We start from the raw sequence: 18,070 nt of genomic DNA, 5'->3' as shown, positions 1-18,070 counted from the left end.
TATACAAATATTATATCACTTTACTTAAAAAGTTCCCAATCCATAGCTGAGATTGTCTTATATAATAAAAGTATATACTTACTGTGTAAGACACCCATCCACATATAGCAGACAGCCAAACCAGTACTGAAACATATCAGCAGAGGTAATGGTAGAGGAGTATAATGTCGATCTATAAAGGGAGGTAACAGATTAATCCCTGCAACCGATTTACAGAGAGCCTTATAAAAAGCTTTCCCATAGGCAAAAACATGGTATCATCAGGCAATACCCCCTTCACATCCCTCAGACAAACACTGTACTTAGAGAGGAACTAGGCTTCAATATGCTTACAAGCGCCTTTCACTGAAGAAAACAGAATTTATGTTTACCTGATAAATTACTTTCTCCAACGGTGTGTCCGGTCCACGGCGTCATCCTTACTTGTGGGATATTCTCCTCCCCAACAGGAAATGGCAAAGAGCCCAGCAAAGCTGGTCACATGATCCCTCCTAGGCTCCGCCTTCCCCAGTCATTCGACCGACGTAAAGGAGGAATATTTGCATAGGAGAAATCATATGATACCGTGGTGACTGTAGTTAAAGAAAATAAATTATCAGACCTGATTAAAAAACCAGGGCGGGCCGTGGACCGGACACACCGTTGGAGAAAGTAATTTATCAGGTAAACATAAATTCTGTTTTCTCCAACATAGGTGTGTCCGGTCCACGGCGTCATCCTTACTTGTGGGAACCAATACCAAAGCTTTAGGACACGGATGAAGGGAGGGAGCAAATCAGGTCACCTAAATGGAAGGCACCACGGCTTGCAAAACCTTTCTCCCAAAAATAGCCTCAGAAGAAGCAAAAGTATCAAACTTGTAAAATTTGGTAAAAGTGTGCAGTGAAGACCAAGTCGCTGCCTTACATATCTGATCAACAGAAGCCTCGTTCTTGAAGGCCCATGTGGAAGCCACAGCCCTAGTGGAATGAGCTGTGATTCTTTCAGGAGGCTGCCGTCCGGCAGTCTCATAAGCCAATCTGATGATGCTTTTAATCCAAAAAGAGAGAGAGGTAGAAGTTGCTTTTTGACCTCTCCTTTTACCAGAATAAACAACAAACAAGGAAGATGTTTGTCTAAAATCCTTTGTAGCATCTAAATAGAATTTTAGAGCGCGAACAACATCCAAATTGTGCAACAAACGTTCCTTCTTTGAAACTGGATTCGGACACAAAGAAGGCACGACTATCTCCTGGTTAATGTTTTTGTTAGAAACAACTTTCGGAAGAAAACCAGGTTTAGTACGTAAAACCACCTTATCTGCATGGAACACCAGATAAGGAGGAGAACACTGCAGAGCAGATAATTCTGAAACTCTTCTACAGAAGAAATTGCAACCAAAAACAAAACTTTCCAAGATAATAACTTAATATCAACGGAATGTAAGGGTTCAAACGGAACCCCCTGAAGAACTGAAAGAACTAAATTGAGACTCCAAGGAGGAGTCAAAGGTTTGTAAACAGGCTTGATTCTAACCAGAGCCTGAACAAAGGCTTGAACATCTGGCACAGCTGCCAGCTTTTTGTGAAGTAACACAGACAAGGCAGAAATCTGTCCCTTCAAGGAACTTGCAGATAATCCTTTCTCCAATCCTTCTTGAAGAAAGGATAGAATCTTAGGAATTTTTACCTTGTCCCAAGGGAATCCTTTAGATTCACACCAACAGATATATTTTTTCCATATTTTGTGGTAAATTTTTCTAGTTACAGGCTTTCTGGCCTGAACAAGAGTATCAATAACAGAATCTGAGAACCCTCGCTTTGATAAGATCAAGCGTTCAATCTCCAAGCAGTCAGTTGGAGTGAGACCAGATTCGGATGTTCGAACGGACCTTGAACAAGAAGGTCTCGTCTCAAAGGTAGCTTCCATGGTGGAGCCGATGACATATTCACCAGGTCTGCATACCAAGTCCTGCGTGGCCACGCAGGAGCTATCAAGATCACCGATGCCCTCTCCTGATTGATCCTGGCTACCAGCCTGGGGATGAGAGGAAACGGCGGGAATACATAAGCTAGTTTGAAGGTCCAAGGTGCTACTAGTGCATCTACTAGAGTCGCCTTGGGATCCCTGGATCTGGACCCGTAGCAAGGAACCTTGAAGTTCTGACGAGAGGCCATCAGATCCATGTCTGGAATGCCCCACAGTTGAGTAATGTGGGCAAAGATTTCCGGATGGAGTTCCCACTCCCCCGGATGTAATGTCTGACGACTCAGAAAATCCGCTTCCCAATTTTCCACTCCTGGGATGTGGATTGCAGACAAGTGGCAGGAGTGAGTCTCCGCCCATTGAATGATTTTGGTCACTTCTTCCATCGCCAGGGAACTCCTTGTTCCCCCCTGATGGTTGATGTACGCAACAGTCGTCATGTTGTCTGATTGAAACCGTATGAACTTGGCCTTTGCTAGCTGAGGCCAAGCCTTGAGAGCATTGAGTATCGCTCTCAGTTCCAGAATATTTATCGGTAGAAGAGATTCTTCCCGAGACCAAAGACCCTGAGCTTTCAGGGGTCCCCAGACCGCGCCCCAGCCCATCAGACTGGCGTCGGTCGTGACAATGACCCACTCTGGTCTGCGGAAGCTCATCCCTTGTGACAGGTTGTCCAGGGACAGCCACCAACGGAGTGAATCTCTGGTCCTCTGATTTACTTGTATCGTCGGAGACAAGTCTGTATAGTCCCCATTCCACTGACTGAGCATGCACAGTTGTAATGGTCTTAGATGAATGCGCGCAAAAGGAACTATGTCCATTGCCGCTACCATCAAACCTATTACTTCCATGCACTGCGCTATGGAAGGAAGAGGAACGGAATGAAGTATTTGACAAGAGTTTAGAAGTTTTGTTTTTCTGGCCTCTGTCAGAAAAATCCTCATTTCTAAGGAGTCTATTATTGTTCCCAAGAAGGGAACCCTCGTTGACGGAGATAGAGAACTCTTTTCTACGTTCACTTTCCATCCGTGAGATCTGAGAAAGGCCAGGACAATGTCCGTGTGAGCCTTTGCTAGAGGAAGGGACGACGCTTGAATCAGAATGTCGTCCAAGTAAGGTACTACTGCAATGCCCCTTGGTCTTAGCACCGCTAGAAGGGACCCTAGTACCTTTGTGAAAATCCTTGGAGCAGTGGCTAATCCGAACGGAAGTGCCACGAACTGGTAATGCTTGTCCAGGAATGCGAACCTTAGGAACCGATGATGTTCCTTGTGGATAGGAATATGTAGATACGCATCCTTTAAATCCACCGTGGTCATGAATTGACCTTCCTGGATGGAAGGAAGAATTGTTCGAATGGTTTCCATTTTGAACGATGGAACCTTGAGAAACTTGTTTAGGATCTTGAGATCTAAGATTGGTCTGAACGTTCCCTCTTTTTTGGGAACTACGAACAGATTGGAGTAGAACCCCATCCCTTGTTCTCCTAATGGAACAGGATGAATCACTCCCATTTTTAACAGGTCTTCTACACAATGTAAGAATGCCTGTTTTTTTATGTGGTCTGAAGACAACTGAGACCTGTGGAACCTCCCCCTTGGGGGAAGCCCTTTGAATTCCAGAAGATAACCTTGGGAGACTATTTCTAGCGCCCAAGGATCCAGAACATCTCTTGCCCAAGCCTGAGCAAAGAGAGAGAGTCTGCCCCCCACCAGATCCGGTCCCGGATCGGGGGCCAACATCTCATGCTGTCTTGGTAGCAGTGGCAGGTTTCTTGGCCTGCTTTCCCTTGTTCCAGCCTTGCATTGGTCTCCAGGCTGGCTTGGCTTGAGAAGTATTACCCTCTTGCTTAGAGGACGTAGCACTTGGGGCTGGTCCGTTTCTACGAAAGGGACGAAAATTAGGTTTATTTTTGGCCTTGAAAGACCTATCCTGAGGAAGGGCGTGGCCCTTGCCCCCAGTGATATCAGAGATAATCTCTTTCAAGTCAGGGCCAAACAGCGTTTTCCCCTTGAAAGGAATGTTAAGCAATTTGTTCTTGGAAGACGCATCCGCTGACCAAGATTTTAACCAAAGCGCTCTGCGCGCCACAATAGCAAACCCAGAATTTTTCGCCGCTAACCTAGCCAATTGCAAAGTGGCGTCTAGGGTGAAAGAATTAGCCAATTTGAGAGCACGGATTCTGTCCATAATCTCCTCATAAGAAGGAGAATTACTAGTGATCGCCTTTTCTAGCTCATCGAACCAGAAACACGCGGCTGTATTGACAGGGACAATGCATGAAATTGGTTGTAGAAGGTAACCTTGCTGAACAAACATCTTTTTAAGCAAACCTTCTAATTTTTTATCCATAGGATCTTTGAAAGCACAACTATCTTCTATGGGTATAGTGGTGCGTTTGTTTAGAGTAGAAACCGCCCCCTCGACCTTGGGGACTGTCTGCCATAAGTCCTTTCTGGGGTCGACCATAGGAAACAATTTTTTAAATATGGGGGGAGGGACGAAAGGTATACCGGGCCTTTCCCATTCTTTATTTACAATGTCCGCCACCCGCTTGGGTATAGGAAAAGCTTCGGGGGCCCCGGGACCTCTAGGAACTTGTCCATTTTACATAGTTTCTCTGGGATGACCAAATTCTCACAATCATCCAGAGTGGATAACACCTCCTTAAGCAGAGCGCGGAGATGTTCCAACTTAAATTTAAATGTAATCACATCAGGTTCAGCTTGTTGAGAAATTTTCCCTGAATCTGAAATTTCTCCCTCAGACAAAACCTCCCTGGCCCCCTCAGACTGGTGTAGGGGCCCTTCAGAAACAATATCATCAGCGTTCTCATGCTCTTCAGTATTTTCTAAAACAGAGCAGTCGCGCTTTCGCTGATAAGTGGGCATTTTGGCTAAAATGTTTTTGATAGAATTATCCATTACAGCCGTTAATTGTTGCATAGTAAGGAGTATTGGCGCGCTAGATGTACTAGGGGCCTCTTGTGTGGGCAAGACTGGTGTAGACGAAGGAGGGGATGATGCAGTACCATGCTTACTCCCCTCACTTGAGGAATCATCTTGGGCATCATTTTCTCTAAATTTTGTGTCACATAAATCACATCTATTTAAATGAGAAGGGACCTTGGCATCCCCACATTCAGAACACAGTCTATCTGGCAGTTCAGACATGTTAAACAGGCATAAACTTGATAACAAAGTACAAAAAACGTTTTAAAATAAAACCGTTACTGTCACTTTAAATTTTAAACTGAACACACTTTATTACTGCAATTGCGAAAAAGTATGAAGGAATTGTTCAAAATTCACCAAAATTTCACCACAGTGTCTTAAAGCCTTAAAAGTATTGCACACCAAATTTGGAAGCTTTAACCCTTAAAATAACGGAACCAGAGCCGTTTTTATATTTAACCCCTTTACAGTCCCTGGTATCTGCTTTGCTGAGACCCAACCAAGCCCAAAGGGGAATACGATACCAAATGACGCCTTCAGAAAGTCTTTTCTATGTATCAGAGCTCCTCACACATGCATCTGCATGTCATGCTTCTCAAAAACAAGTGCGCAATACAGGCGCGAAAATGAGACTCTGCCTATGATTAGGGAAAGCCCCTAGAGAATAAGGTGTCCAATACAGTGCCTGCCGGTTATTTTACAAAATTCCCAAGATTAAAATAATTCCTCAAGGCTATGGAGTATAAAATATGTTTATATATAAATCGATTTAGCCCAGAAAATGTCTACAGTCTTAAAAAGCCCTTGTGAAGCCCTTATTTACTGTCTGTAATAAAATGGCTTACCGGATCCCATAGGGAAAATGACAGCTTCCAGCATTACATCGTCTTGTTAGAATGTGTCATACCTCAAGCAGCAAAAGTCTGCTCACTGTTCCCCCAACTGAAGTTAATTCCTCTCAACAGTCCTGTGTGGAACAGCCATCGATTTTAGTAACGGTTGCTAAAATCATTTTCCTCTTACAAACAGAAATCTTCATCTCTTTTCTGTTTCAGAGTAAATAGTACATACCAGCACTATTTTAAAATAACAAACTCTTGATTGAATAATAAAAACTACAGTTAAACACTAAAAAACTCTAAGCCATCTCCGTGGAGATGTTGCCTGTACAACGGCAAAGAGAATGACTGGGGAAGGCGGAGCCTAGGAGGGATCATGTGACCAGCTTTGCTGGGCTCTTTGCCATTTCCTGTTGGGGAGGAGAATATCCCACAAGTAAGGATGACGCCGTGGACCGGACACACCTATGTTGGAGAAATCAAGCACATCATGCTTCACCACCTCCTAAGGAGGCAACGTTTGTAAAACTAAGGTATGAGTGAGGTGGGAGGAGTATTTATAGGCATTTGGGAAACTTTGCCCCCTCCTGGTAGGAATGTATATCCCATCAGTATCTAGCTTGTGGACTCTCGTCACCTATATGAAAGAAAAAAGCACAAAGGTCCTCATTTTCAAAACCTTGCCAGCATGGAGAGAAATCACTCAAAATTTTTGGATTTTTTTCTTTAACTGTAATTTAGTCTTCACATCAAGAACTCTATATAGCAACAAACATTTCTCAAGATAATATTTGTTTAAAAAAATGTTTTACGGGCCTTACGGTACTGATGAGACTTCTTACATCATCTCGTCTGAGCAGCGAGGTTTTGAATATCAGGCCCTATGTGTAGATAAGAATCTAGTTACTTTTCAAAGGCATTTTTTAAAGTAACAGCCATTGTTGTTGTGTCTTGGCTGTTGACTGTTGATTGACTGTTTAAGTCCCTTCCATAAAAAAAGGCAAGAGGATCTAATAAAGAAAGTACCAATAATACAAGACATATTTGAATGATACATGTACACAACATTTATTTCACAACATTTTCTTCTATTTTTTGTAGAAAAACAATTTACATTGTGTGTGGTACAACAAAATGTAAAAACTTACTTTTTTTGTTGCTAAAAATGATTTATTTGCAATATTTATTTACTGGAGGAACTTATGAGTGATAATTATTTTTAGTTTTGTAGATTACTTTTTTCTTTTTCAATCAAGTTCACAGATTAACATTCATAGTCACTTATGTTTTTCCCTTTATAGAAAAAAAATATATATATATATATATATAACATTATGTATTAAAAAAAAAAACTATTTGGATCTCTGAAAATGCATCATAAGAACAGCTTCATTAACAAATTAAGTAATAACTGGAAATGTTGCTGGTCTGTTTATAGTTATTGCATAGATTAGCAGCCACACAAGAGTCAGTGCTTGACTAACACTGTGATCTATAACAGGATGAATACAACCACATTAATATACAAAAATCAACTAAAAGTATGGCATAGAGGCATTTTTTTCGATGCATACTCTTAGTCTTTAAAAACCGTGATAATTGCAACGCTAGAAGAACTAGAAAAATGGCTATGTTTAAGATAAGAAAAAGTCTGGTGTAAGAGGCAGATATTGAGTTGGGGCCACCATGAAGAGTTGTAAGCATATGCAGGGAGTCTTGTCTGCTGAATGAACTGCTTTTCTTCTTGGCATATGGTTCATCTACAAAATCCAAAAGATCTTTCATTTCTTCATCTTCATCAGCTGGAAGTTCACTTTCAGCACGTGCCATTGCTTTCAGTCGCGTCTGCTTTTCGTTTACCTCTATTTGTGCAAAAATGTCTGGGACAGCATTGATAAACTTGTAATTTTTTGTGCCCTTTTTTATTTTTTTGGTCTTTTCTTGCTGCCTCTGCTGTTGTGAAATGGCAAATATCTTTTCAATGGCTTCCTCTGTATTTCGTTTATCTGAAAATCTTAGCAGCCGCTCTGCTGTCTTACGAAAACTGTCTGTATTTCGGACTTTAGACAGGATTTTCTTTTCCATTTGTTGAAAAACTGGCTTAAAATGCTGAAGATTTTGCTCCACGATTGTGACATAATCTTTTACTTCTACTGGTGTAGAGCTCATGATGGATGAACTCTTGTCAAAGACTATTTTCTGTCTGTCTGCAACAACCTTAGCATAAATTGACTGGCTGGGGGTATCTCCTGTGAAAAGGTAAACTGCGTATGCATGTTCAGCAGTTGCAAGGTACACATCCACCTGCTGGTAGTCTCCATGGACACTAAAACTCTCAACATCCACAGAAGGTCCAATAAAAAGATAAATGGCTCTAGTGATTGGTTTCCTGAGATGGGTTGTAACATTTACATAGTTCGTCCCATTGTATGGGTATCCATGGGGATATACACTTGATGAAATGACTGCTTTCTCACTCAAGCCAGTGTCATCCATCCAAAACATTTTATACATTCCATCTTTGTGTCTGAGTATTGCCCCATGGACACCATCAACAGATGTCTCCTCAAAAGGCATATCCACATTGTGGAAATAGCTGGTTGTTGCTTCCAAAGTGCTGCCATGTTCTAAATGAATATGGTCTACAAGAAGCAGCAGTTGTGGATGGAGTAAAACTAAATTTCTTTGAACAGTTTTTAATTTCAAGTCAGGACTGTAAGCACCAACTCCTTCCCCCCTAATAAAAACAATCCCAGTTTTCTCCAAAGCTGCTACCACCTTTCCTTGAGAGTCTGCAGCTTCGCCATATCTATATTTCAACCACTTTGATGTACAGTCTTCAGTAACCTGACCTTGCCACGGAGCAAAGCAAGTATCAGATACTGCAGGTGAAAACATTAAAACATTGTTTAAGAAAGTATATTTTGGTCCATATAAAGCTTCTGTTATAAAAGGAAAACCATTAGGTGCAAAAGTGAATGAATTCTGATCAGGATGTTCGTGTCCGGCATTGAAATTCCTCCACCCCTTGATCCACTCTTTATATTTATTTTTGTGAACAATATCAAATATTGCACGACCTCCAATTTTTCCAGACTTGAAGGAAAGAAAAGGTCTGTTTATTTCAGCTGGCAGAAAACTTCCGTATGTCACCACTCCCCAATCCTCAAAAAAATGTAGCCGTGGTACGCCAAAATCAGGTGGTGGTTCCGGTTGTAAAGTTGCATCATACCTGGTTTTAATAAAATAGAAATAAGAAAAAATAAAGATGAAAACAGTGCCACATTTAAGAGTCTGATTTATAAAACTAACTTACAACATAAAATTTTAAGGCGCATGCATATTTTTTACTAGTACTTTGTCATTGATTCTTGAATCACTTACTAATTATGTAATTCTAATGTATTTAATAGCAGCAAGTACATAATAAAAAGACAATGCCATAATACTTACTCTGCACTGTGAAATTATGCACAAGTTCAGTGGGAATTTATATCTCAGAAAGTGTGCATATTAAAAGACTTTGCAAAAATATGATAATGGAAGTAAATTTTAAGGTCTCTTAAAAATGCATGCTGTATCTGAATCATGAAAATGTAATTTTGCCTTCAGGTGTCCTTTTAAAGGAACACCTGCCTGCTAAAATCCTTAAATCTAGCGCCTTCTGATTAATCAAAATCAAGTAAGCATGGATGTCTATACCATCTTGTGAGCTTACCCCAAATTGTTGAAAGAGGGTTTTCAAATACAATGTTGTACCTCTGCTTGATGCTCTTATATATGCTGCCATATTGTAACGTATGTTACACACAGGCACAGCAGTCATGTGACATGCACAGCACATTGTTCTATTATGTTTGCTGCTTAGAGGAATAACGAAATTTATGCTTACCTGATAAATTAATTTCTCTCTTTTCTTGACACGGTGAGTCCACGGATCATCATCAATTACTGTTAGGAATATCACTCCTGGCCAGCAGGAGGAGGCAAAGAGCACCACGGCAAAGCTGTTCAGTACAGCCTTCCCACAACCCCCAGTCATTAGACCGAAGGAAAAGGAAATAACACAAGGTGCAGAGGTGCCTGAGGTTTTTATAACAAAAAACTGTCTGAAAAACAGGGCGGGCTGTGGACTCACCGTGTCAAGAAAGAAAGAAATTTATCAGGTAAGCATAGATTTTGTTTTCCTTCTAATGACACAGTGAGTTCACAGATCATCATCAATTACTGTTGGGAATCAATACCCAAACTAGAGGGCACAGATAAGGGAGGGACAAGACAGGCAACCTAAAAAGAAGGCACCACAGCTTGAACAACCTTTCTCCCAAAAGAAGCCTCAATAATCAAATTTATAGAATTTGGAAAAAAGTCTGCAAAAATGACCAAGTTGCATCTGTGCAATTCTGTTCCACAGAAGCTTCATTTTTGAAATGAAGAAGAAACGGCTTTCATGGAATGAGCTTTGATTCTCTCAGGAGGTTGATATCCAGCAATCTCATTGGCCAAACGAATAATACCTCTCAACCAGAGAAAAGGAGAAGTTGCAAAGCCTATACTGACCCTCACATTTAACTTAAAAGGTCTGAAAAGCATTCTGCTCGACCGGGCTGTTCGGGGATCTGAACCTATGGCTCTGTGCTTACTACTCTTAACTTGTGTGTTGAGCCACAGCCAGTTCTTGTCCGGAAAAACAAACAAAAAGCGGAAGACTGACAAAAGGCCTTCGAAGCTTTCAAAAAGAACTTAAGAGCATGCACAACTTACCAGTTGAGAAAAACATTCCTTATGAAAAGGATTAGGACAGAGAGAAGGAACAACAAATTCCTGATAATATCCTTGTCCGAAACAACCTTAGGAAGAAAACAAAACTTGGTACAGAGAACTGACTTATCTGCTGAATACAAGATAAGGAGAATCACACAGCAGAACTGAGAGTTCAGAGACTCTCCGAGCAGAAGGAATTCCCAGAAAATAACTTAAAATGAATGGAATGCATAGGCTCAAACAGAGCCTGTTGTAAAATCTTAAGAATAAAGTTAAGACTCCAAGGTGGAACAACAGACTTAACACAGACCTGATACTAACCAGGGCCGGAAAAGAAATTGCACACCTGGCACGTCCTCCAGACGCTTAGCAAAATTAAAGATAGGCTTGCAAAAACAAGACAAGGTGCAAGTAGCTGCAGCTGGCTTCAAACTGCAGCTATCATCTTGCTAGACAGACAAAGCTGACCATCAGGTTACCCACAGCTGGTTTGAAGAAAATCAAGCCCTTCAAGGAAATTGACTAACAAACCCTTCTCCAGACCATCTTGGAGAAGGATAAAATTTCTAGGATCCAGACTCTACCTCAAAAGGAACTCTTGGATTCTCAAAATTTATATATTTATGCCATAACCTACGGCAATCTCTTCTGAGTCATGATGTAAATGACCAACAAAGAACAACCAGTGTTTAAACAAAACTAAATGTCTAATCTCTAAGCGGACAACTTCAGCAACAAAATTAAGATGAAGGAAGGATTCTGGATCAGAAAGTCCTTCCTCAGAGGCAGTCTCCAAAGAGGAGAGACTGCATTTTCAGTAGGTCTGCAAACCAAATCCTGCAATGCCGTGTAGGGGCTAATAAAAACCTGCCGCTCTCTCCTGTAGATTACAAGCAATAATACGTGAAAGGAGAATAAAAGAAAACACCAGGGCATCTAACAGGGCGGTTAACGGATCACTTGACCATGAACCGAAATAGGAAGTTTGGAAATCAAAACGAGCCAATTCCAAAGCTTCCCCAATCAAATGGTCTACCTAGAGAACACCCCTGGATGGGAAAACACTACCGGAGATGAAACATCTGACTGATCATAATTCCAATTCCTGAATGTCCTCCCCTGACAAGAGGACGACAGCCAGTGAGAGCATCTGCCCACGAACAATCCACACCTCCAGCATGGTAAAAGAACACTGAGTTCCTTCCTAATGGTTGAAATAAACCATTGATATGATATTGTCCGACTGGAACTACACCAACAACTACTGAGGTCCAGCCATCAGAGGCTTGAAATCTCGCTCTCCACTCCCCGATGTTAAAGGGAAGAGCAGTCTCTTAACTAAACCCAGGCAGCTTATCAGACAGCAGGATGATGCCCATGGTCACCTTACCTAGGGATGTCTCCAGAAGCACACGCCCTGAGACAGAAAATCGTAAAAAAAAAAAAAAATACTACAGGAAGGAGACTATAGTCTAACGAAACAAAATCCATTCTCTGAGATAGATCCAAGAGATCTTCCTATTATGGAAACAAACAAGGGAAAATAATCTCACTGCAGCAAAAGAGCTTGCTATTGGCTGGACATAGGACTGCAGAGAGAGGAAAAGGAACTCCTTAATTATTTGACCACTATGAAACCTCATCCTCCGACGAACCCTGGTGGTCTCCCATCCATGTAATGACCAGACCTGGCCAACTTAAGCTTCCGAAGATCTGATCTTCAGCTTGCTAGATAGACAAGCTAACCACTAGGCCACATAGACCTGCTGCAGTAATGAAATAATGGTCCATTCATCACCCTTGTAGATGAAATAAGGCAATTCTATCACAGATTCAAACCCATCCATGGGAAAGAAAATTGACAAAAACTCTGAAGAGAGATTGTTCAAGGACGGAAGATACCTGAACCATATATTGTCCACAAAAAACATCCTTAGACCCAAAGTCCTTCTCAGAAACTTGAGAGGATTCCGTTCAAAGAAACCATAAATTCTAAGTTTGTTCTGAACAGGCCATCATGACCAAGGAGAAAAGATACTAGATAAAAATCTAGAACCCGTTCCGATACTGGAACTGGAATTGGCACTCCCTGAGAGGAGGTCCTGAACCTATTCAGGGAAAGTCTCTCATCTTGCCCTCCAAGGACAGAGGAAAATTATGGTCGAATATCCTAAAAGGAAAAACGCCAGAAGCATGGATTAGAGGAAACATAAAATATTAACTCTGCAACTGCAGAACTATAAAGTCTAAGCTGTACTCCAAAGCCACAGGTAGGCTTGCCTGCCCACCAAGATTTCGGCCATAAAAATTAGTGGGCTGGTACAGCCAGTCTAAGAGACAAGGCATTGTTCTCAAACAAACAAAAAAACTCCAGCATCCCAACCATAGATCCAAAAAGGAGCTAGCTAACTCAACATGGATCAAAGTTTTCATGGCTAAAGTAGGAAGTCCTACTAAAGACATTGTGAATTATAAAGGAGACAGCGACAGGAGATTCCTTTAAAGGACGTAAGACAGGGAAATTATATCCCCAACTTCTCCTATTCCTGAGAAAATTCCCATAGCACATCAAGAACACTTTCTCAGGGAAGGAAATAGAACAGATATAGTTTACAAAACTTCAAAGGTTGACAATGACAGGTGGGTCGGTATTGTCCAAGTAGCTAAAACCTCCAATAACAACATTACAAGAGGTGTTGACGCATACATCTGAAGGAGACTACTTCAGTATCAGATGAAGGAATTAAACTGTCCAAATCTGAGAATTCGCCCTCAGAAACTACTGGCAATCCCCCTCAATTTAGAAGAAGGTGAACCTGTGTAGCAGCATGTGGAGCAGAAACCCTATTATCTGAAACAATAAATGTCCTCTTGCATTTTTCCTGAAAACAGGGAGAAACAGACCAGCCGCAGATACCGCAGAGGATATCAGAGCTTTAATTCTGTATGCAAATACACTCCTCCAGGAGACTGAGAGGAATCGCAGGGCACTGCATGTGACGCCATAGAGGCTTGGGACCATAAGGAGAAACTGCGGCATTGCCTGGACAGTATCATCCTGAGAGACATAGGGCTCAGAAAAATTTAAAAGGAAGTTCCCTATAAAATGTTCCTAAATTCTAAAAAGTAGTTTAAGGCAGACGTGTCAGTAGAAGTAGACATTAAACTCCGACCAAAAAAACAAACCAATAGAAAACAATAAGAAACTTGACTTGTCACTTTAAAAAAAGTAAGCAGAATCTATATAAGAAGCTGCCTATGGTACAGTATACTATGCTTATAGTATAAAACAGAATTTATGCTTACCTGATAAATTACTTTCTCCAACGGTGTGTCCGGTCCACGGCGTCATCCTTACTTGTGGGATATTCTCCTCCCCAACAGGAAATGGCAAAGAGCCCAGCAAAGCTGGTCACATGATCCCTCCTAGGCTCCGCCTACCCCAGTCATTCGACCGACGTACAGGAGGAAATATGCATAGGAGAAACCATACGATACCGTGGTGACTGTAGTTAGAGAAAATAATTCATCAGACCTGATTAAAAAAACCAGGGCGGGCCGTGGACCGGACACACCGTTGGAGAAAGTAATTTATCAGGTAAGCATAAATTCTGTTTTCTCCAACATTGGTGTGTCCGGTCCACGGCGTCATCCTTACTTGTGGGAACCAATACCAAAGCTTTAGGACACGGATGAAGGGAGGGAGCAAATCAGGTCACCTAAATGGAAGGCACCACGGCTTGCAAAACCTTTCTCCCAAAAATAGCCTCCGAAGAAGCAAAAGTATCAAATTTGTAAAATTTGGCAAAAGTGTGCAGTGAAGACCAAGTCGCTGCCTTACATATCTGGTCAACAGAAGCCTCGTTCTTGAAGGCCCATGTGGAAGCCACAGCCCTAGTGGAGTGAGCTGTGATTCTTTCAGGAGGCTGCCGTCCGGCAGTCTCATATGCCAAACGGATAATGCTTTTAAGCCAAAAAGAAAGAGAGGTAGAAGTTGCTTTTTGACCTCTCCTTTTACCAGAATAAACAACAAACAAAGAAGAAGTTTGTCTGAAATCTTTAGTGGCCTCTAAATAGAATTTTAGAGCACGGACTACGTCCAAATTGTGTAACAAACGTTCCTTCTTTGAAACTGGATTCGGGCACAAAGAAGGTACAACTATCTCCTGGTTAATATTCTTGTTGGAAACAACTTTCGGAAGAAAACCAGGCTTAGTACGCAAAACCACCTTATCTGCATGGAACACCAGATAGGGCGGAGAACACTGCAGAGCAGATAACTCAGAAACTCTTCTAGCAGAAGAAATTGCAACCAAAAACAGAACTTTCCAAGATAATAACTTAATATCTACGGAATGTAAGGGTTCAAACGGAACCCCTTGAAGAACTGAAAGAACCAGATTAAGACTCCAGGGAGGAGTCAAAGGTCTGTAAACAGGTTTGATTCTAACCAGAGCCTGAACAAACGCTTGAACGTCTGGCACAGCTGCCAGCCTTTTGTGAAGTAAAACAGATAACGCAGAAATCTGTCCCTTCAGAGAACTTGCAGATAATCCCTTCTCCAAACCCTCTTGTAGAAAGGATAAAATCCTAGGAATTTTAATCTTGTTCCATGGGAATCCTTTAGATTCACACCAATAGATATATTTTTTCCATATCTTATGGTAAATTTTTCTAGTTACAGGCTTTCTAGCCTGAATCAGAGTATCTATTACAGAATCTGAAAACCCACGCTTTGATAAAATCAAGCGTTCAATCTCCAAGCAGTCAGTTGGAGAGAGACCAGATTCGGATGCACGAATGGACCTTGAACAAGAAGGTCCTGTCTCAAAGGTAGCTTCCATGGTGGAGCCGATGACATATTCACCAGGTCTGCATACCAAGTCCTGCGTGGCCACGCAGGAGCTATCAAGATTACCGAAGCACTCTCCTGGTTGATCCTGGCTACCAGCCTGGGAATGAGAGGAAACGGTGGGAAAACATAAGCTAGGTTGAAGGTCCAAGGTGCTACTAGTGCATCTACTAGAGTCGCCTTGGGATCCCTGGATCTGGACCCGTAACAAGGAACCTTGAAGTTCTGACGAGACGCCATCAGATCCATGTCTGGAATGCCCCATAATTGAGTTATTTGGGCAAAGATTTCCGGATGGAGTTCCCACTCCCCCGGATGGAATGTCTGACGACTCAGAAAATCCGCTTCCCAATTTTCCACCCCTGGGATGTGGATTGCAGACAAGTGGCAGGAGTGATCCTCCGCCCATTGAATTATCTTGGTCACTTCCTCCATCGCCAGGGAACTTCTTGTTCCCCCCTGATGGTTGATATATGCAACTGTCGTCATGTTGTCTGATTGAAACCTTATGAATTTGGCCTTTGCTAGATGAGGCCAAGCTTTGAGAGCATTGAATATCGCTCTTAGTTCCAGAATGTTTATCGGGAGAAGAGATTCTTCCCGAGACCATAGACCCTGAGCCTTCAGGGGTTCCCAGACCGCGCCCCAGCCCACCAGACTGGCGTCGGTCGTGACAATGACCCACTCTGGTCTGCGGAAGCTCATTCCCTGTGACAGATTGTCCGGGTTCAGCCACCAACGGAGTGAATCTCTGGTCCTTTGATCTACTTGAATCGTCTGAGACAAGTCTGTATAATCCCCATTCCACTGTTTGAGCATGCACAGTTGTAATGGTCTTAGATGAATTTGTGCAAAAGGAACTATGTCCATTGCTGCAACCATCAATCCTATTACTTCCATGCACTGCGCTATGGAAGGACGAAGAACAGAATGAAGAACCTGACAAGAACTTAGAAGTTTTGATTTTCTGACCTCTGTCAGGAAAATTCTCATTTCTAAGGAGTCTATTATTGTTCCCAAGAAGGGAACTCTTGTCGACGGGGAAAGAGAGCTCTTTTCTATGTTTACTTTCCATCCGTGAGATCTGAGAAAGGCTAGGACTATGTCCGTATGAGCCTTTGCTTTTGACAGAGACGACGCTTGAATCAGGATGTTGTCCAAGTACGGTACTACTGCAATGTCCCTCGGTCTTAGAACCGCTAGAAGGGACCCTAGTACCTTTGTGAAAATTCTCGGAGCAGTGGCTAATCCGAAAGGAAGTGCCACAAACTGGTAATGCTTTTCCAGAAAAGCGAATCTTAGGAACTGATGATGTTCCTTGTGGATAGGAATATGGAGGTACGCATCCTTTAAATCCACCGTGGTCATAAATTGACCTTCCTGGATGGTAGGAAGGATCGTTCGAATGGTTTCCATTTTGAATGATGGAACCCTGAGAAATTTGTTTAGGATCTTGAGATCTAGAATTGGTCTGAACATTCCCTCTTTTTTGGGAACTATGAACAGGTTGGAGTAAAATCCCATCCCTTGTTCTCTTATTGGAACTGGATGAATTACTCCCATCCTTAACAGGTCTTCTACACAATGTAAGAATGCCTGTCTTTTTATTTGGTTTGAAGATAATTGAGACCTGTGGAACCTTCCCCTTGGGGGTAGTTCCTTGAATTCCAGGAGATAACCTTAAGAAACTATTTCTAGTGCCCAAGGATCCTGAACATCTCTTACCCAGGCCTGAGCAAAGAGAGAAAGTCTGCCCCCCACCAGATCCGGTCCCGGATCGGGGGCCATCCCTTCATGCTGTTTTGGTAGCAGTGGCGGGCTTCTTGGCCTGCTTACCCTTGTTCCAGCCTTGCATCGGTCTCCAGGCTGGTTTGGGTTGAGAAGTATTACCCTCTTGCTTAGAGGATGTAGAAGCAGAGGTTGGTCCGTTTCTGCGAAAGGGACGAAAATTAGGCTTATTTCTAGCCTTAAAAGACCTATCCTGAGGAAGGGCGTGGCCCTTTCCTCCGGTGATGTCTGAAATAATCTCTTTCAAATCAGGACCAAACAGTGTTTTGCCCTTGAAAGGGATGTTAAGCAATTTTGTCTTGGAAGACACATCCGCTGACCAAGACTTTAGCCAGAGCGCTCTGCGCGCCACGATAGCAAACCCTGAATTTTTCGCCGCTAATCTCGCTAATTGCAAAGCGGCATCTAGAATAAAAGAGTTAGCCAATTTGAGTGCATGAACTCTGTCCATAATCTCCTCATACGAAGATTCCTTATCGAGCGACTTTTCTAGTTCTTCGAACCAGAAACACGCTGCCGTAGTGACAGGAACAATGCATGAAATTGGTTGAAGAAGGTAACCTTGCTGAACAAACATTCTTTTAAGCAAACCCTCTAATTTTTTATCCATAGGATCTTTAAAAGCACAACTATCTTCTATGGGAATAGTAGTGCGTTTGTTTAGAGTAGAGACCGCCCCCTCGACCTTAGGGACTGTCTGCCATAAGTCCTTTCTGGGGTCGACTATAGGAAATAATTTCTTAAATATAGGGGGAGGCACAAAAGGTATGCCGGGCCTTTCCCATTCCTTGTTTACTATGTCCGCCACCCGCTTGGGTATAGGAAAAACATTGGGGGGCACCGGAACCTCTAGGAACTTGTCCATCTTACATAATTTCTCTGGAATGACCAAATTGTCACAATCATCC

At 42.2% G+C, this 18,070-nt stretch overlaps 1 protein-coding gene across 3 annotated transcripts in view; it reads right to left on the bottom strand.

The window, feature by feature from the left end:
• Positions 1–6,801: 6,801 nt before the first annotated feature.
• Positions 6,802–18,070, bottom strand: part of DSE (dermatan sulfate epimerase) — a 229,839-nt gene continuing 218,570 nt past the window's right edge. For all 3 annotated transcript variants that reach the window (XM_053710880.1, XM_053710881.1, XM_053710882.1), the window contains one exon: positions 6,802–8,990. In XM_053710880.1, coding sequence (XP_053566855.1) covers positions 7,238–8,990 — 1,753 coding nt within the window. In that variant the 3' untranslated portion in view covers positions 6,802–7,237. The remainder of the gene's footprint in view (positions 8,991–18,070) is intronic.

This window comes from Bombina bombina, chromosome 4 (genome assembly GCF_027579735.1).
Source record: "Bombina bombina isolate aBomBom1 chromosome 4, aBomBom1.pri, whole genome shotgun sequence".
NCBI lineage: Eukaryota > Metazoa > Chordata > Amphibia > Anura > Bombinatoridae > Bombina > Bombina bombina.
This window is presented reverse-complemented; position numbering and strand designations above follow the sequence as displayed.